Consider the following 21,818-nt stretch of genomic DNA (forward strand, 5'->3'; position numbering starts at 1 on the left):
CTAGTAAAAGGAAAGCTGAGTCATTTATTAGCATTAACCCAAGGTTGGAAAGGAAAGGAATAGAGAGGCAGCAAATATGAAACACAACTGTGTCCCTGCACAACTTAAGATGGTGTTTCTAAGAGCTTGTTATCCCCTTCCTCAACTGAATTTAAAAGGTACTGCCAGTGGGAAGTTGTTTACACAATAATTAATTTTCAGAACCATGCAGTACTGCTCTGGAAGAAAAGGGAAAGCAAAGGCTTCTCTCATCTGTCTCCTAAAATTTACCAACCATTGTCAAATTTGCCAGCCACTTTTCAATCATCTGGATCACAAATGCTATCTTTAGAGCATTTGTGTGGGGAAGAACCCAGTGCAGGAATGATAGAGAAATTGTACAGTCAATGTACTTACTGGAGTTTCTAAAGATATGTAAAACCTACCTATTGCTTGGTACTGGAAAGAACAGAAACAACACTGATACCAGAAAAATTATACAGTGCTTACCTGCGACCACATTCTGAATATTTACCAATATTTTTTAATATTAAGGCAGCTGTTAATCGGATGTGTTTAGTTACTGGTCCCTCTTTTTCATCCTACAAAATTAAAGACAAAAAAGGTGTAAAAGCCCTGCAGTTAGTAGCAGGCAACAATTAGTATCTAATGCTTGATTCAAACAGTACTAACTGTGAAATCTCTGAAGACAAGGTTTCTTGATCCTCTCCTTAATGCCATTAGGGCAGCACTCGGATGATTCACAATGGCCTTCTGTGCTCTGGGAGTAGAGGCAGTAGCCCCTGCAGCTGGCTGCCTGCATTAGTAAAGAAAGAATTAATAAAAATAAGCTTTGCACTGCTTTCTAGACAATTAACAACTCAGAAAACTCACTTTACAATTTTTTACGTATCTGAACAGAGACACAAAGATCCATTAACACTTGGTGCTGATACATGATTGCTTCCACAGAGATAAGCCTTAATGTAAAGCCTTCAGAAGAGTCATGCACTTTATTTTATATGAAAAAACACTTCTCTTGAAGAAGTGCTGCTCATCACCCCTGACATTTGTGATGGAAATGTAATATATTGTTCTAATAACACAGCCTGAAGCGCACCAATTTGAAGGGATGTTTTATCAGATAGGAACCCTGATAGCAGCTATGCAAATGCCATCTGAGATTTGGCCAGAGAAGGTCCTTAAAGTATAGCTACTCAAAACTTGACACAGGTCATTGGGACCATTAGACACTAAGACAATATAAAATATATATTAACTGTGATTAGTGAGGAGCAATATAAAATAAGTTACATTCTAAGACATAAAACATGTAATTGTTGTAATCTAAGTGTTAAATCAGATCAAACATTTGTAAAACCAATTACCTGTTACTGCAGCTTTTAAACTGAGTTTAATAAATTAAGCAGGATATATCAAACACGGCAGAAGCAATTTCTCCATCTTCAGTATTAACACTGAAGTCAAAGCTGTATTTCATATAAGAACTTGGAAATTACTCATGCCATCAGAGTTCAGAATGTATAAACATGGAACTTTAAATGATTTACACTCATGATGTCATTCTAAAAAACAATTTGCAGTATTGGTGGTGAAAAATATCACCACTTTCAATACTATTATTATGAAGTCTTTTAATACCCTAGTAGAACCTGGTTAAGAAGTATAAATAATGCTTACTTGTAAATGTATCATAAATCAAATGTAAATGTTTTATTTTTTTGAATGAAAACCTGATAGAGTTTTATTTAGGTATCTTATACTGAAAGTGAATATTCCAATAAAACTTGAACTCTCTATTTAGAATGACTTAGCAATCTCAGGTTCTAACAGCAAGCAACCCCAGCTAAAAACTGGTTTACTGTAGTAACAGACAGACCCCTCCCTAACATCTTAGCTGATGAATATAAATAATATATACAATATAAATATATATAAAATACAATATATGATATGTGAAATAAATAAAAGACTTTAAGAAGTAAAATGAGAATGGCAGGGGCTGAATTAAGAAACTGGCAATGATGTGTTTATAGAAGACAGAGTACCACAGTAAAATAATTATTTTCTTCATTTTTAATTTCTGCAATATTTTTGTTTTCCTTGTATGGAGAAGCACAAGGATTCATCAGTGGAGGCTGTTCTGAATGTCTCTCTTCAACAGTTATCATACCATATTTTCGAAAGCTGGATTACTATTGCCTTGATTCTAGAAATATTGAAAGAGGGACAGCTGCAATAAATGTAGGAAGATACTAAAAAATTATCTTCTCTTTTAAAGTCTGAAGAAAAAAGAAATTGATAAAGTTACTGAGACACCAAGTGAACTGACTTGTGCCTGTGGGCAAGTATTTGTCTTGAAACATCTAGATTTCTTGAATTTCTTTAACTGTATTATCAACTTAACTTCAAACCCTACCATTTATGTTGTGATTTAAAGTGATCTCCTGCCTCACTTCAACAGAGCATTAAGAATATTCACCTCTGCTTCAGTGGCAACAAGGGAAAAAAAAATTACCATGATCCCAAAAGGATTCCAATGCATAAAGCTACAGTCAACATACAGTTAAATTCCTACTGCTACCTGACCTTCCAGAAAGTAATACTCAGCTACCTCTGAAAACCAGTAGAGGAAGAGTTAAAATAATAAAACTTGAAAAGCAAATAAATACAGAATTAAGGTATAAAACCAATTCTGTAATGGAGCTTTACATTTCTTAACTAGTTCTAGAAAAGCCATTACAGATTTTTTCAAGTGTGTATGGTGTCATGATAGACAGAAAGGATGATTAGGGAATGGGCTTGTCTGTTACAATGTGTTCTGTTTTACTTCCAGCACTGGTAACACTCAGGATCTGAAGTCTATGACGTAGGTGTAATTTTTACTAAATAGTGAGGGATTAAATAAAGAAAGTTCACCTAATAAATGCCTAAAAGTGAATGACTTAAACAAGCTTTGTCTCAGTACCAGTTTTTTTTAATCTGCTTCATAGCTCCATACAAGAGTTTAGTGATATGGACTCTCAGTTGTGAGCTGATAGATCTGACACACTTCTAGGACTCAGAAAAAAAGTAAATTAAGCTAAGACCTTGTAAGACAGCTTTCAAACATGAACCTGTAAGACAGCTTGAGGTGAGCTGCTGGAGTGAGCTTAGGGTTTCATCTGACAAGTCATTGATTCTGGAAAGCAAATGATCAAATCTTGTCTCCCTCACGTAGCTGCTGGATGCTCTTTTCAGCTGTGCAAACAGAACTCTGGGGCAGCACTGTAAGGTAATGGGAGGGGACACACTACACTTACTAAAATCTTCCTGTTTGTTAAGGGAGGAGAGTAAAAGTAACGAAAGGGAACCTTTATGTTTTCACAAGACAAGGAAGTGTATTAACTGTGGGAGTGCTGACAGAGAAAGGTCTCATCTCTTCCTTTTGTTCCAGCCCACCTCCTGCACTGGGGTTCAACTCATAGTAAGGCAAATAGATTCCATTCATGTGGCAAGTCCACTCTTTTGTTCTATGGCCATTTAAAAAAAAAAAAAAAATCAAACTGATTTACCATGCAATCTAACAAAAACTAAAGCTAGGTCCCTCACTGTAAGCAATGCACAGCCATGAGAAGCAACAAGGGATGTCACAGAGAGTCAAAACAGAATCATAAAATCATTTAGGCTGGAAAACACTTCTAGGATCACCAAGTCCAAATATTAGCCACTGCCACATCCACCACTAAACCATGTCCCTGTGCACCACATCTGCACATAACACAAGACGTAAAATATCCTATTTTGAGCAGAGGAATGTTCTCATTTCAATCTGCTCTGAAATCACATCCTTAGTATCTTGTGGTATTGCAGTCTCAGTATTTTATCAAGAACTGGTTATGCATGTGAATTCCTGCTTTCTGAATCTGACCTAATTAGGGAATTCTGCCTCAGAGAGGGGGTGTACGAACAGTTTTTCTCCTGTGAGTACCTGTGCCAATTTAAAAGAAGCTTGTGAGGACACATAGCTACTGGAATGTGTTATCTGTGTGATGGAACATTATGAAAAGGCAGAGTTAACACATCATGCTAGTAGATGGTGTCAGTCCTACACTTCCCACTTACCAAGTATTTAAGACTACATTACCATAATTCTTTTTGTGGTTTTCCAAGGTCTGAGTGTTGCTCAGTTTAATGAAACAAGGCACCATAAAGCAAATATAAATCTGTTTTAAGATAGTTTTTTATATTAAAAAATGAAAGGACTCCCAAACTAAAATTCTTCGTTTTCATAACTTGACTTTCTCTGCTGCCTCCAACAGCTTGGTAGCAGTTTTACAAGCCTCAGAACAGAATGGCAAAAATCTGCCTGGGACCATGTAATTATATCTAAAGTGGTTCCAGTCAGTTACTAACAAAGGCCAGGTCTTAAAACACACAGAAGTAACTGAACCTTGAACAACTCCACTATTAACACAGCCAGCCCCAAAACCTCACACCAATGGGGTTGCGCTCTCCAATATTAATTCCAGATGGTTGTAATCATTCTGGGTAAGAGAAGAGCCGAATCCCATTTCAGATGGCAGCACAAAATCAGAAGACTCTGAGGAGTCTTTATCATTTATCTTGCTTGCTTGTTTAAATGAAAGTTTATTACAACAGTCCTTGGATCAAATCAGCCCAAATTTAGACCACAAAACTGGAAGGAATACAAGTTACAAGACAATCTATCTCAGCTGTGTGACACATGAACTGTACACAATAAGTAACTTTCTATTTGTATTACAAGCACTTCTCTGTTATAAGGAAAGTTATAGAATGCTGTCCAGTTGGACAAAAAAATAGGATAACATGTTGAAAACAATGCTCACCACAGAGTTTTAGAGTTTTGATCACATACTTTAAAGAATTACGTGGTTTAAGATAACTGCAACTACATCAGAATTTATTCCCCTTTTTGTCCTTTGTGTCTTACTGGAATGGACCTCAAATTTGATTACAGATTCTTACATATGCAGAGTTTCACCTCGTAAGCCAAATCATAAACAAATTCTTTCAATAATTTCTAATTCTCTTATTTTCTCTATTGTTAATGAGGCTCAAGTCTCTTACTTATTGGAAGGCTTCTGATTTCCTACTTGTCCATGTTCATCTTGCTTTAATCCTGCAAGCAAAGCATCTCTAGAACAGTGCTTATCCTGTTTGGGGGAAAGAGAAAGACAGTAAGAATGGTGTGTGGAAATTTACCATGAAATCCCTACTGTTTTCTGAAATAATACGTGAAAGAAAATCTGCACCTGTAGGTGGGTAATGAAGGAAAACCTCTGCCGCTGGAAAGGTTCACATCCCTCCCATAAGCACTGCCCTGGGTAGACATCCTTTCCTCCGTGTTCGGTTGCTGCATGATAGAAAACTTGTGATGGTGTCTGAAACCACCTACAAAAAGAGGGGAGGGGAATTTAATTTTTTTCCCCCATTTAATGGTGAGGTACAAAAGTAACAAACATCAAATCATAGTGGTTAACCTTTGTTTTTTTTTCTGGACTGAGACATGTATTGATAAATGGGAAGTTGCAAAATAAACACGTACACATATTACCAGTGAGCCACCAATAAATGTCAATATAATTTTCACAAATCTGATTGAAATATCATGGTTCTGTTTTCTACTTACACTTCACTGAAGAAATAATGCATGTAAATTCCAATAGACACATTCTTTGCAATACAAGCAAAATATAGCAACAAACTATGAACAGCTAAACCAGATTAGGTTTATATAATATACAAATATATTTTTATATAAAAATATATATTTATAGAATAGAATCTTTCGTATTCCTTTTCCCATTTTCCTTCTTCACTGGCAGTAAGACTCAGACCTTATTTAAATCTGATCAACTTGGTGGCCCTCCTCTGGACTCATTCTAGCAGGTCCATGTCCTTCTTGTGTTGGGGACCCCAGAGCAGGATGCAGCACTGCAGGTGGGGTGTCACCGGAGCAGAGTAGATGGGCAAGGATCACCTGCCTTGACCAGGTTTCTGTGCTGCAAGCACACATTGCTGGGTCATGTCCAGCCTCTCCTCCACCAGCTCCCCCAAGTCCTTCTCAGCAGGGCTGCTCTGATCTGTTCATCCCCAGCCTGTGCCCATACCAGGGTTTGCCCCATCCAGGTGCAGCACCTTGCACTTGGTCTTGTTAAACCTCATGAGATTCCCATGGCCCCACTGCTCAAGCCTGTCCAGGTCCCTCTGGATGGCATCCCATCCTTCAGGTGTGTCATCTGCACCACTCAGCTCGGTGTCATCTGCAAACTTGATGAGGGTGCACTTGATCCCTTCATCCCTGTCATTAATAAAGATATTAAGTAACACTGGTCGCAATGCAGGCCCCTAAGGGACACCATGTGCTACTGATGTCCATCAAGACTCTCAGTCACTGATCACCACCCTCTGGATGTGATTGTTCAAACAATTCCTAATCCATCTAAAAGTCCACTTATCAAATACATCTCCCTCCGATTCAGAAAGGAGGATGTTGTGTGGGACCACTTCAAAAGCTTTACAGAAGTCCAGATAAATGTCATCTGTAGCCCTCCCCTTATCCTCTGGTGTAACTACCCCATATCAGAAAGCCACTACGTTGGTTAGACAGGATTTTACCTTGGTGAAGCCATGCTGGCTTTGTTTGTTGTTGCCTGTTCACCAGCAAGGGTGCACCACCTTTGATCCTGCTGTTCTGATTAATGTACCTGTACAAGTCCTTCCTGTTATTCTTTGCATACCTTGCCAGGTTCAGTTCCAGTTTTGCCAGCTCTGTTCCACTCCTTTGACCCCAAGGATCCCACTGACAATCTCCCTTAACAGCTAGAAGTCTGCCTCCTTAAAGTTCAAGAGCCTGACTTTACTCCTTATGTGATCTGTATTTCTCAACACTGCAAGCTCTACCAATGCATGGCTGCTGCAATCTAGGCTACCTCTGATCTCACGCAGACAAATGATGTGCTACTGTAACATATATAAGCTGGTAAAGGAGACTTGCTGTACTGCAAAAAACATGGTATGAAAATAGTGAATGACTCAAAGCACTGGGTTTTGTTTTTTTTAGCCTATATATACAACTTATATATCTCAGATGTTACAAATTAAGCCCCTTACACCAACAGAGAAAAAACGGCCAAAAGAATTAGCTGCTCAAAATTCACTTTAATACAAGTAACCCAGCTCATCAACACTCATTTAATGCTTGAACCAAAGAGGTCTAGAAACCTAGCTGCTGCCATTTGGGAAGTCATTGCCACCAGCTCCCCTCACACACTCTCAGCTTTTGAATAGCAGATCAATGAGTGCTTTGGTCCGGCCACCTCCTTCCACATCCCACTTCTCATTTCAGCAGCGTCCATTATGCAAACATACTTGCAACTGATGCCTAGGCCTAAGTGTACAGATACTGATTCCTGGACACTATAAAGGCATCAAAGAGCTAATTTCACCCTCAGACAAGTCTTAGTTAGATACTGAATGCTACTGCCATAACCACCTGTAACACAGCAATTACCTTCTGCACTGGCAATAAATAATACTCTCTTTAAAAGCATTCATCTTTTACATGCTAGTTACCTCTTACTGAAGGGAAGCTGAGAAGGAGAAATATCTGCCTCTTGCTGTTGGTCCAGATAACCCATAGCAGGAAATGAAAATAAAATGTTTTATATCTACACTGGCTCAATAGCAGGTGTTTCAGAGGACAGAAACATACACATTCCACAATAAAGGGGAATCAACTTAAGCCTGGCACTAACCATTCTATGTATAATTTCTGGCACAGATGAAACAAATTTCATGGCCTAAGTAAAATCCAAAATACAGTGCAAAATATTTCATTCAACATGACAAAGCTTCAGAAAAATAAAGCTATTTCAGCTACGCTGGCTCATTCACTGTTTAAGATATTCAGTGTTCTACACTTCAATCACCGATCTAAAAATATTCAAACTTACTACCATTTTGCAGAGAAAAACTATTTTTCCTTAGAGAAACACCCAACTATAGTAATAAAGAAAAAGCTTACATACTGACAATATGGTCAGTTCAGTCCAGACTCTTGTTTCCACACTTAATTCATCCATGATTCTGTTCAGCTGCTGAACAGAACATTAATAGCTGACTTGACAGGCACTGGAGATTCAACAGCATTTTCAATTTACTTTTTAAATACAAAGCAATTCAAGAGCAGACATCTGCCTACCTGTGAAACAAAACAGCAGCTTTTAAATTAAGCTGCATACAATTAGCAGTACTTGCAGACAGCTGAAGTTCAAAGAAAAACACCTACTTTCTGTTACATCCCTAATGTGCTGACTGACACCTTTTAGAATTTTACTTCCACTTCAGATATTAAATTTGAACACATCTGCCAGAGGCAAATAATTTCAACCATTTGCATAATTCAGCCTCATCTCATTGTAGTCTTTAGACACTACTAAATCTGTGGCATTTCAAATCTTAGTCTAATGTTTCCTAATTTAGTTCTAAAAAACCCCACACCAAACCAAAACACCAACACAGACCACTGGAATGCTGCTGACTGGAGCAGCCAAATTAGACAGTAGGAAGAAAACATACTATTTTATTTATTAATATTTATCTTGTTTCGCAATAAAATGTTTAAGGCCTGCACTGACTTCTGCATTGCATCTTTGAAGGAAAATGTAATGCTAGTATTTTTTGATAATTAAACTAAAGACCATGGATAGAGAAGCAGGTGAAAATTACTTTTTCAAATGTGCCTCTTGTCATATCTTTCTAGCTAGCTACAAATATCACAAAAAACTCCCAGTACTCTATCATTCTACTATGATGAAACTGCCTGCTTAATCTTAGGAAAAAAAAATTTGCTGAGCAATTGAGAATGAAACCAAGAAGTGAATGTGAAGTTCACACAGACTAAAGACCCACTCAAAAGAATCTTCTTGTTTTCCACTTAAACTACTCAATAAAAACAGCTGAGATTGAGAGCTATAAATAAAAAAAGAACAGGTGGCAATTCCAGATTTTTCTTTATGTCTAACAGAACCAGGAAGCCTACAGGAGATTTGATACACCTGTTTTTAATCAGGCTGTTCAAGGAATATGAATAAACAATATATATTTTGAGGAAAATGCTAGCTTAACATTTTGGTTCTCTCTTTACCCCAGAGAATGTTGAGTGTAATGTTTATCTAAACTGGTTTTAAGCTGGGACAGAAATAACTATTTTAAAGGTGACAGCATAGAAACAAGAGCTGTGTGTCATGTGAACTCAATCTATTAAAGCAAAAACCTCAGAAAGTTTTTGAAAAGAATGTAACAAGAATGAACATTCTTTTGAAAAGAATGAACAAAAAGCAGTACAGGAATTAATAGCCACATAAACAAAAGCAAAAGAAATAATACACTAGGCGTGGAGTAAAATATAGGGATCAATGGCCTTGTAGCCCTTAACTTCAGTCTCAGGTAAACCTTCTGAAGTACTATTTTAAGACAGATTACAAAAAGACTGATAGTGTAACGTAACTTAGTAGTACTGCTCCTCCTGCTGCCCCAACACAGCTCATCCTATATAACCTCAGACATGGAATGTAGTTGGCGACTTATACTTTAAAACTGTAGCTGAGCAAACTCTTCAACGTGTTATAAGCTGGCAAGGCTTCTGCTGTGACATTGCCCCAGCCTTTCATTTCACCCTCAATGAAACCCACCCTACCTAGGCACAAGTTAATGCATCTACTGTGCAGCCAGCAGACTGTCTCTACAGTTCTATTTATTAGTAGTAAGAGGGGAAATTACAAAGTAAAGCATTAGATACATTTCTTACATAGAGAAGTGTCACCTATCAAAGAAAGAAAAATCACTTTTAAAGTGAAAATAATGCAATGATTAAAAAAGTGTCAGATCTCTGTGTCTTGCATTGACTGAATGATCTTAGAATTATATTTGCAAGGAATGAAAGAAACAGAAATTACACCTTCAGGGGTTTCATACTGTCATTCAGTATTCCTATAATTCTGTTCAAATGCCTTATTTTCACTATCAGTTCCAAACAGTTAAACTTCTCCATCTTTCATCCCAATTTCTTGAATTTCCCACCAGCTTTCTGTAAAATCAGCTTTATACTCCCTTCTTATCCTACAATGATGAGACCTCTCACTCTTTTTTGTACCATCCTATATGTTATGCAATTTTTCTCACTCACAGTTTGTCTCCAGTTTTTTAAGTGGTTGCTTGACAACTACCTTTTTTCCACCATCTTGCCCTTACCAAGAAACTAAGCATATTCACAAACCTAAGTTACTTTAAAAAACAGTGTCAAGGTACACATACTTTTAATAAGAGTTGCATCAAGTTTTATAAACCTACATCTAAATGTCTGCTCCTAAGAACAGCAGCAGCAAATTAAAAAAAAAAAAAAAATAAATCATGGCTGTCTGGTTTTAAGGCCCAGTTTCTTTTTACTTCCTTTGATGACAAGGGCATCCCCTGCCACACAAATGGTATAATTACCAAAATTAGTCACAAGCTAAATAAGACTGTGACCAGGACATTGAAGTGCAACACCCTGCTCTTGCAAAACTGGAAACACAAGAAAATGTCAAGACATGATTTGTAACTGCAGTACAGGAACTACTTTTATATTTGCAACACAGAGAACAAGCTTCAGAGCCCGGAATTCTTTCAAACTTAACTACACAACTATTTTTTGTTACTGAAGAATCAATGTACTGCAACTAAGTCACAAAATACTCGTTCTATGCTTCTATGCTCTGAAGTATAACTGAGAGCAGTTAAGTGTCTTGCCTTCCCCCATTTCATTCAATTTCCTCAACACTTTCCCCTTTTTCTTTTCCCTACTGTTGAAGTATAAAGTAACTTAATGAAACAGAATGGATGGAACTTGTAGAATCACTTCTATATACAAGCATGCTAAATATCAGTAAAAGGTAAATAAAGAAGCCATTTACTTTTTACAAGATTGCCACAGACACATGAAGTTCTGTCCAGGTTTTTTAATTTGCTCTGCATGTTGACTTGCTGCAGTATATGAAGGTGGCTGCAAATTCATCTGCTGGCCCTGTACTTGAACTGTTGGTATCGATGTTGCAGGTGTGCTCTGTAGAAAAAGTTAAAACAATTTTAAACAGGCTTATTTCTAGACTTTACATACAGTTTACTGCTTGTTGAAAGACATTTTGTTTTACACCTTCACCCACCACAGGTGTTCACTTTTTCATACTCTGGACTCTGCATTAGTAAGACACAGTAGCACAAGTAATACAGTAACATACAACTTTTACACTGTAGTACTTATGCAGAACTTCCTAATATTCAAAAAATAAACTTCATGCTCAATTTCAAATACAGAATTATGACTGCAAAGAAATTTCTCAAGGGCACTAGTGAAGCAAAGGTTAACATTATCAAATGTTTTGTTGTTATTTAAGAAAAGAAAAAAAACCTAATGCAAACTCAAGGCATTTCAGTATCATCAGCACAGAACAGTACCACATGCTCAGAATGCCTGACGATGCTGTACAACTTGTATACAATGAAAAGAGAAACACTTCAGAAAGGAAAATTATGTTCCCCATGCTCCTCTGCAATATAACAAGACATTTAACACTTAACTAAAATTATCTTTGAAATTACCTAAAAATATCTAAATCCAAACCAATTTTATTTCTTTTTCTGAATAACAGATACTGAATGCTGAACTTTCCATTTCAAAACAGTGTCAGAATGTCGTTTATCTTTTTTTTTTCCAGAAGGTTCTAGTCAGCAAGACATTTGTAAGGATGATGACAGTAGAAAAATTAAGCTTTTGAATATTATTTAGAGATGAAGACCTAACATCCTTTTTTTTTCCCCACTGTTTGAAAACAAATTCACACTCCAAAGAAATCAAATAAAATTACTTGCAAGTCTGTGTAAGAATATTATAAGGAAACACTTTCAAATGGCGCACACCTTTAGATCTTTACAGCTCTGTTACTGAGTAACTTTAGTAACTTTCACTACAAAGAAACAAGCTAACTTCAGTTTCTAACATTTCATTTGCATATTGATTTACATTTTCTTCCTGCTGCTCTCGTGGATAGCAGTCACACAGTCAGTTGTGAGTTAATAACTATCACAGATTATACTACCAATAACATGACCCAAGGGACAGCAAAAAAGCCTGATCAAAAGCGAAACACATTCCATATCCAAGCAATAAAACAAGATAAAAATAATGAAAAACTCTGCAAAACTCCTGAACACAGCACAACTACTTATGATGCCTGTGATCCATGCACATATGTGAAAAGTTGTAAGAAAGGACTTGAGTCCATTAGTCATAACCATAAACTATTTTGAATTCAGCAATGATTTTCACCTAAAGGCCTTTAAGCTATTTCACAGAATGCGTAATGAATCCTTCACAAGGTATCTTCTAACATAAGGTAAACACAAGTGGAGCTTTTTAATATCAACATCCCCTTAAAAAGGCATTTTTAAAATTAAGCTGCAAGTAAAATAATGGACTGTCAGCAGTACAGCTTGTTTTGCAACCTTCACTTGGCATCCCAGTATCAACACATTTTGATGGTCTTTTATGTGACTTTTTATCCCTATAGAACTTCTGTCTTGTTTAATGTGCTGAGGAGAAAATGAGTTTACTGAATTAATTCAGTATTTCCTTTAATTCTCATCATTCAATGTGTGGTTCATGTATTATTTACTCCATTCAGAGCAAACCCTGCAATTAATCTGGAATTATGAATTTTCTCAAGGGTTTCTCTGGCAAGCACTCCTAGTGGTATTCAAAGGTTTTAATATCATCTCATTGAAAAATTGTTTATTTTAAGTAAATTGATCTGATTTACATATATATCTGAGATATACAACACCAAATGTTGCATGCTGAAAATGAAAGAGTCCAGAAAGAGAAACCAATTTTCAGGACAAAAAGTTATCAGTCAGTTTCCCCTCCCATTTTTTTGCCACTTTTTTTTTTTCCCCTTGTGAGAAAAAAAACACCTGATAAATTGAAAAGAAACATGTAAAATAGTTCTTGTTGTTTACAATTATCTTCTTACTGCTCTACTGCGGAGTAGTTTCACCCAAATGTGGTGGACCCAACTTCCATGTAATTTTTAAGACAAATCCATTGCTTGCTCATCAGCTTTGCTGACTGTATTTTTAATCAACACATAAAGCAAAATTACATTTGCTCCTAGCATTTTTTTATTTTATTTCAGAAATGAAAGTTTTACAGTCAAAGGTCACAAAGCCTTCCTCTCTTCATTCAAGAGATCAGAAAGATTCAGAAAGATCAATGCTAATTTTTGGTTTCCTTTTCCTTCTATTGTCATGTATCAGTTTAGTAATCCATGACACTTGGGATATCACTAAATTAGGTATAGGCTTTGTTTTTCAGAAATGGAACTCCTTTTTCTCCCAGAAATGTACCTAGTAATACTTGCTGCATGCTACTTTACAGTGCTCAAATGCAATGATTATGTAAAGTCACTTATTTCTTTAAATTATGACAGATATTAACTTTTCCCAAATGAAGTCTTTCTGAGTAAAGGAATATCCTTAAGTCTTTCCATGAGGCATAAAGGTTCCAGAAAATTTCCTCCTCTAGTAAAAACATTTAATGAATTCATGTTTCCCCAAGAAAACAAATGCCCAGTGCTCCACTACACCTGAAAGCGCTTCACAACAAGCTTTTATAATCAAATTAAATCTCTCCATGATACAATTTGCAACTGCCACCAATTAGCCCTTTTCTCACAGCACCTTAGGACAGAAAGGTACCTCTAAAGCAGCATCAACTATCTCAGTAGGGTTTACACTCAACCCTAAAGTACACAAATACAAACCCTTAATGCTTGTATAGTCTGCTTACAGATCAGATACTAGAGCCTACTTTTAATAAGCACATAGAGATTTTGTATCTAGACTGGGTTGACTTTAGACTGAGGTATTGGAGAGGGGGAGGAAATTCAGCCTGGTCATGAAAACCATGAGTACAACTAAGAGCTTTCTGCTAACTACAATGGACTGTTTACAAAGATGTTAATTTAATTTTATGCACAAGAGCTCCTACATTTGGGCACACAAGCTTCCTGTATGAGTCGAAGCCAGCTGTGGCCTCCACTTACATTTCAGAGAACCAGTGATGCTATTCCCTTTATGCACAAACAGATAACTATTTTATCATGATACCTGCACATTCTATTTAAAAAGCCTACTGTGCCACCAGCAAGAGAACACTGAGCATCCCCACTGTGTTGGGGATTTTGCTGACATGTAGAGCTATATGCAGTTTAAAAGCATTAAGCTGCATTTTTTTCCCCACCACTAATACAGCCACTGTAAATAAATGTAATTAAAAAAGAAACAGTTAATTATTAGTAAAAATCTTTTTAAAGTATAATGGGATTTACAGCTTGATATAATAAAATTTTGCTTAGCTTATTCACAATAATGAACAGATCTACAAAAACACATAAGCTGAAAACAAACAGAGCAGAATCTGAGTGTGAGAAAGAGGTCAAGTGGATAAGTAGGCACCAAAATAAATGTTCTTTTCTTGTTAGATTATTGAAGTTTATGTCTCCTTGCAACAGTGTGCTTCACAAGTGAAGGGTAATAAAAGTAGAGATTCTGTATTTCACTACTTCCAGCTGAGAAACTCATTTACTCTGTGGCTAGGAATGAATTACACCTCCTGGAGCTACACACCTGCATTCTGGTGCATGGTAATTCTCGGCATTCCAATCAACAGAGAGCAGGAGCAAACAGAAAAGGCCACACAGATTTTGCCACCTAAATTTCAACACAGACATGTTTCAAGTGGGCAGCTGTCAGAGAAATGGGCGTGCATTGTTTGTGAGGGTATGACAGTGATGAGCAAGAAAGCCATTACTTTAAAAGCCAGATGAGGCAATTTAAATCAGATATGCTCAATTCTAAGAACTTGGCGTGATATCTGAGCATTCCTTTAAAACACACACCAATTGGGACAAACCAACATGGTTATGTTCAACAGATGTTTTGGAGGCGTTTGAAGAGGAGTAAGAAAATGTGGCAAAGAAAAGCATACAGATAGGTAATTGCTCATTTCTTTTTCAACCACCAGTCTAGCACAATGCCTCAGGAAAGCAATAAACCATGAACAGAGAACACCAAAAGTAAAGGAAACAAAAAAAGTACAGTACCAGTTCTGTCTCCATTCAAGAGTACATTTCATGAGCTTACAAAATACAGATGGAGATGTAAGAACAAAATTGCAGCACCCTGTGTATCGTGTACCTATTCTGATATAACTAACAGATCTCCTTTTTTATCATAATGCAAAATATGAAAAGAAATTTTAAAATACTCAGTATACATACAGTGATTTCTCAACAAGCTTTACTGAGGTATACAACTGATAGGGAATAATCTCAGATTATATACACAAGAAACCTGTATTTGTCTAATTGGATTTTAATGGTACTTATATGGGCTGTCCCATAAACAGCCAGTACACAATTTTCATTATTTTAATAGGCCACTTAAATTAACATTTTTCCCCAAGCACACTGTATCATCCCATTTCATACAACGGAACAAATTTCTCTTAATTTCTAGATTCCCCTAAGGATTATTTAACTCTTTCTTGCTTTTCTTAGTTTTCAGATTATTGTTCCACGCCTGCCCTATTTGTCATCCTTCCTTATCTTCAAGCATCTTCCCTTTCTCCTCTCTGTAGTTTATGACAGCTAATCCTACTGTAGTTGCATAAGCAATACTCTCCTCCTTTTTCTGTCCTCTGAACCTCTTTTGTCAGTCTTTCTGTTTGGTTTTACTTTTCTAAATTTTTTTCCCTTCTCTCTCACACCTCTCTGAAATACAAGCTGTAGCTTAAAATAAAATTTTAAGATAACAAGCAAACAAGAATTCAAACACTAAAAGCTTCAGCACCTATGTAATTTTGCCATAGCTAATGTCATTCTCTGTCCCTCACTGTTTTTCTCCACTTGATTGTATTTTAATAAATTTCACAATGTTTGCAGCAAAAACCATGCTCTCCTTTTTCTTCTGCAAGACAGCCAATATATACTTAGACGCTTCAGAGAGGATAAAACAATGCGGATGCTCAAGTGAAAAAATCGTTCCTCAGCTGCTGCCTTTCAAAAAAGTCAGGGACAATGAAGCTGCTTGTCAGATGAGGAAGACTCAAAATGTGAGAGAGAAAATAGAAGATAACACAAGGCCTAACTTTGAACAAAGTCATACCTAAAATTCATACCAAATTCATGAGACTATGGCTACATTTCTGGATATTTAAAAATACTCCTAAAAGCAGACTTAATATTGGAAATACTTAGCATCTCCTTTTCCAGAAAAGCAGTGGCTATTGCCACTATTGCTGCTCAGCAGCTTTAGAGAAAGAAAGAGAGCTGTCCAGGGTGATTTTGGTACTGTTTATAATCCAACATGTTAATTTTAAAGAAGTGGTGACGATCTCTGCAAATCCTAAGCCAAACTACAGTGATCACTATATCTAAACAGAGTACTCTAATATGGGTTCAACTGTAAGTCCATACTTGCAATATTATGACAGATATGATACATAAATATATAGACATATGGCTAAGGCTAACAGCTAATGAGTAAGTTTCTCACCAAGATCAAAACTAATTAACTCATTTCTTCCACATTTATGTAATTTTTAAGAAAGGAAGGGCATCCTACAGACAGCAGACTGAGCAAGCTTTCAGGGATGCAGATTTTAAACCAAGTTCTTCTGATTTGCAAATTTCTACCAAATGGCAAACCCAGCAGGCAGCATTTCTGTTTGTACAGGTAATGAAAAATGTAGTAACTATTAATGATAGTGATACTAGGGATAGTGTAAAAAAAGAAACTATCAGCACAGAAAGTATTTTTCTATCCTCCCCCTCTAGTATCATGAGATACATTATCAAAATTAAGTGAAATAGTTAAATGTATTGCCCCCTTCTCAAAATTCTTAAAATCTGATAATTTAGCAGCTGCTTCAGATAAAACTGCAAATTCTTTTCAGCTACATATTGAGGGAATAAATAAACATATTCCATTTAAGAGACAGTCACACCATTTTGTACTTCAGCCAAATCCTTAGCAAAACTATAACAGAAATTCAAACTGTGTAACAGCTAAAGACACTCAGTGTAAAAAGCAAGGCATAGCTAATACATCTGCAGTACAGAAAATCTAGCATGCTGTCCCTATGATGCTAACAGAAACTGTTAATTTTGGTTAAATTATTTCTATTAAGAACAAAGATAAATAACATACCAAAAAAATACAGATCTTCCCCCAACAAAACCAAAGTGAAAATTCAGGAGTGAGTTCAAAGACATTCAAAGATATTTTAAGAATTAACTCTGTGCACTGTGGCAGTCAGAAGGAAAAAGTAGAGAAAGTAAAAAAGGAAGGAACTTGTTAACTATTAACCCTGATTTTTGACAACTAGGAAAGTCAAGAGTTTTCAAGAGCAACCTAACTTGTCACAGAAAATGAAGTAGCAAGAGCCAGCACTTGTCACATTTTGAGTTCTAAGTCTGGATAAACCCATCGTGTCTTTGCCTTCTGCTTTGTCAAATGCAAACAAACCCCCAACCAAAAAAAAAAATAATTAAAAAAGGTAAGAAATAAAAGACCTGTTACTCTGTTACTCCAAGGTCAAAATGTACTAATGTACACTCAGGACTTCATTTCCTCGCTCTCATCTGTCAGAACTCTTAACTGCCAGACCTACCATTCCATTCCCTCTGCTCCTAATTCAGGTTAGGAATGGGTTTTTTGGAGAGCAATTTTCTATGCCTATGTACAAAACTAAAATAAATTCTAGATAACAGAATAATCTCTAATATGATTATTAATTAATACTCCTGATGTCCATACCTCATTTCTAGTAAAGTGTTAGGGAGTAACCACTTTCAAAAAGTTCAACAAATTCAATCAAGGGACAAAAAAGCCCAACAAAACCTCACCAAAGCTTGGCAAACAGAGGGGAAAAAAAACCCTGAAACATTGCTTGTTTTATTGACAGACACTGTAAATATTTTGTAATGAAGAAATGTAAATATTTCAGCAAATTTACAAAATAATACTTTTTCCTAACTGTAGTGAGCCCACAAAGAAAGACCTTGAAGACCAGCTTTAAATGCAAGAACTTCAACTCATTTCAGCCATCCTGATTGCAGGTGTGGTTCTTTTCCAAAAAAACATATTCACCCCTCCACCAAGACCAAGAATAAAATGCAGAACAACACTGACATTTTTGCAAGACGATCCAGCAAATTGTTGTTTTCAGAACAGTTAATCTTTAAAGGAAGAAAATAGTGATAGAGAAAATAGTTTTCTCACTGTGTATTATCAAGCTACAAATTATGAATTCCACTATTGTCACTGATATTGAAGAAGTACAGTAAACTGCTGTGGAAGAACAGAAAGTATAATTTTCTGAATATCTGAAATACTATGCAAGAGATATCAACCGAGCTCACATTTTCAGCCATGTTATTTCATAGTATTAGTCAGAATCATAGTCAGAATAAACACAAAAAGAACACTGCAACATACCTGTGTGACCATGCTTTGTATATACGTGGTTGGATGCTGCTGCTTTTGTTGAACAGCACTTTCTATTGCTACTTTCGCTACAGTGCTTGGATCCGCTCCAGCTGGCACAGCAACCATAGTTGCACTGCAACCAGCATTGTTGGGGTCACTGATTGTAACAATTCTAACTCCTACTTTATTTGGAATTCCTGGAACAGTTTCCCTGTCATTATCCTCTGCTGGCCTCTTTGCAGTTTTGCATTCTGCTGTGCCATTAGTAGACCGAACTTCGGAGGACAGGGTAGACTGGGACACTCTAGGTCCTGAGTGTGGAACTGCTATGATTTGATGCCCCTGTATAACAGAGGCTGTAGATTGTGGTGAGACAACTACACTTGGGCGTTGCTGAGGCACATCTGAATTCAAACTTGAAGCTAGAGGTCCATTAGGTAAATCAGTGTTGGTACCACTAAGTTGCTGGGTTAACAGTTTTGCAGCCTCCTGTGTACCGCTTACAACAGGTGAACTACTCAAAGTTAATACAGGCCCATTAGAAATTCTTTCCCCTTGATCACCTTTGGCAGTATCTTGCTGCGTGGCATCCAAATTCCCTTGTTGTTCCACTGAAGATATCTCACCATTTCCTACATGATTGGAAGTTTTGTGATTTGGAATGTTTTTGCTCAAATGAGAACAATCTCCTTTATCAAAATCACAGATTCCATTAACTAGGGGCTTCTTCAAATCACTTTTAATTTCCTGTGTGTCCGTTTGTTCAAAGTTCTGCTTTCCAGGAGCTCCGTTCTCACCCATTTCTAATGATGGCCCATTACTGACTTGTGAGCACTGATTGGCCTCATTCTGTGTTTTCCCTGAGTTAGAAGGAGGTAGACTGGAGTCACTATACTTTCTCCCATTTAAAAGACTTCCCACCTGCATTTCACTTTCTTTTGCATCCCCATTGCTGGTGTTTGCAGCTCCTCTTCGGCAGGAAGGATTCTCCATAACTTCAATTTTACGTTCATGAATGTGTAAACCTGTTGCTTCCTTTGCTTCTTCCTCCTTTTGGCAAATTATTTTATCACCTTTGAATGGGGGAGCAGCAGTACACGGTGATTGTCCAGCTGAAGGTGCTTGAGTAGCTGGAAGGGTTTGCACCTGTAGCCCAACTCCTGTCTGTGCTCCACTCACTGAAATTCCTGCTGGAGCAATGATCTGAGTTGCATTTCCCTGACTCACAGTTGCAGTAGCAAAACTCGTATTTGGCACAACTGTTATCGTAACCTGGTTGCCAGTAGTCCCTTGGAAAATAGTTGCTGGGCTGTTAGAGATCAACTGGCCTGGCAATATCTGTAAATTAGAAATGGGTACTGTTTGCACTGCCCCTTGGGGTGGGATTGCACCCGGGACCAGCTGAACATTCTGCTGTCCAACTAGCAGCTGCTGAGCTGGAGACTGTCCTTGAACTCCAAAACCTGGTGTCTGGTTATTGGCCATCTGATAAACCACCTGAGGGCTAGGAGCTCTTGCATTGTTAGGTGGAGGAATCTGTGGAGCTGGGAGTATAAGCTTCCCCCCTGGAGTTGAGGGGCCTCTTTTTGGAAGAAGCAGTTGTTTTATCAGGCTAGACTCACCAGAATTGGGTTGGCCAACCCCTGTATTAGCTTGTTGTGACTGAACTTGCATTTGCATCGGTTGTTGTACCTGTACCTGCTGCTGCGATGATGCTGGTGAGTGTTGCTGCTGCTGCTGCCTCTTTACAGAAAGCATCTGGCTAACAGTAGGAGGGGGTCCTTGTGACTGAGGAGTGGTAGATGAAGAGGACATAACTGTAGGGACTTGATTATTTGTAACTGGACCTGGGGACGGTGAAGATGATGGAGTAATGCTCGGCTGTCCAGCCAACTGGACTGTTTGGCCAGCAGGAATAGAAGCTGGGTTAGCAAGCACAATTTGATGAATGGCTGGTGCATACGTCTGACCTTGCTGAGCTGGCTGGCTTACTATCACTACACTTTGCTGGGATGGTGGTGGAGGCTGCTGCTGTGGCTGCTGCCCCACAGCAGGTGGACCTTGCTGAGACGGCAGAGGCTTTGGTGCAATATTCTGAAACCCTACTCTGGATGTTGGTGGGTTCTGAACACCTGCAATTGTAACCACCTGCCCAGCTGCTACTTGAAAATTTTGAACTGTGGTGGCAGAAACAATGTTAGATGCAGAGGTTGTGACATACTGCTGTGGTGCTATGATGACTGTATCTTGTTGCTGGTTACCCGCAGAGGACTGCTGAGATGATGTCTGCCCAGGTTGTGATGATGTGCTGATTAGCTGTTGACCCTGTGAAACTGCTGAACTGCATGCTGGTAGATTTTGTACTCTGCCAAATATATGACCCTGAGGTACAGCTTGCTGAATTACCGTAACAGGAGTGCCTGAAGGTATCTGTCCTGGTACCACTGCATGCAGTGGGGACTGTTGCTGAATTACAGGTTGGTGGTGAAGCATCTGAGAACTCACAACTGTAACAGACGGCTGCTGGCCCGTGGTGCTGTGATTTTGATTAGAAGCTCCTCCTACTGCAATAGGAACGGGAACTGCAGACTGCGGAACAGAGCTCTGTATTACTGCAGCCTTCACTACTTCACAGGATATTGGACCTTTATTCTGTATAACAGTCATTGGAGCATTTTGTTGTGTATGAATAGAAGGATTCTGTGGAATTCTAGAAACAGTCTGTGCCACAGTGTGAACACCTTGAATTGGAAAAGACATCTGTGTTGCTGTCAGAGTTGAAGACTGGTTTATAGGGGTCCTCTGATAGTGATTTCCTACACCTGGTAGCCCATGCGGGATTCCTGTTGAAATAAACACAGTAGAAGTTTGGAAGCAGAGATTATTTCTCTTATTTCACATATTTCACATATTAACTAACAAATTTTAAAAAATCCAAGATTTGAAATTGCAATTCTACATGAAGCGGTTTCTGCTCTCAGCTCTACAGAGTCTGAATTAATGATGCAGCAACAATGGTTTGTCTGCTGACAGGAAAGCTTATGGGTTACATGTCAAAGCATGCAAGGAAATACTACAATACTATTCCCAACCTTACTGAATATACTCAAAACACGTGGCCTCAACTTCTAACACTTTCAAGCTATGTTCAAAAACTTCTGGCTTTTTTTATTGTTTCAGGATCAATGCAAAATACTTTATACATA

At 37.6% G+C, this 21,818-nt stretch overlaps 1 protein-coding gene across 2 annotated transcripts in view; it reads right to left on the reverse strand.

Moving 5' to 3' along the window:
- ARID2 (AT-rich interaction domain 2) overlaps positions 1–21,818 on the reverse strand; it is a 94,517-nt gene that overhangs the window by 2,735 nt on the left and 69,964 nt on the right. For both annotated transcript variants that reach the window (XM_005519296.3, XM_088055397.1), the window contains 6 exons: positions 18,622–21,455; positions 10,980–11,128; positions 5,277–5,415; positions 5,092–5,177; positions 673–796; positions 490–581 (listed from right to left, as the gene is read on the reverse strand). In XM_005519296.3, the coding sequence (XP_005519353.1) occupies positions 490–581; positions 673–796; positions 5,092–5,177; positions 5,277–5,415; positions 10,980–11,128; positions 18,622–21,455 (3,424 nt within the window). The remainder of the gene's footprint in view (positions 1–489; positions 582–672; positions 797–5,091; positions 5,178–5,276; positions 5,416–10,979; positions 11,129–18,621; positions 21,456–21,818) is intronic.

Source organism: Pseudopodoces humilis, chromosome 5, assembly GCF_049639895.1.
Source record: "Pseudopodoces humilis isolate 2021_Gansu_Grassland_sample_001 chromosome 5, ASM4963989v1, whole genome shotgun sequence".
In the NCBI taxonomy this organism is placed as follows: Eukaryota; Metazoa; Chordata; class Aves; order Passeriformes; family Paridae; genus Pseudopodoces; species Pseudopodoces humilis.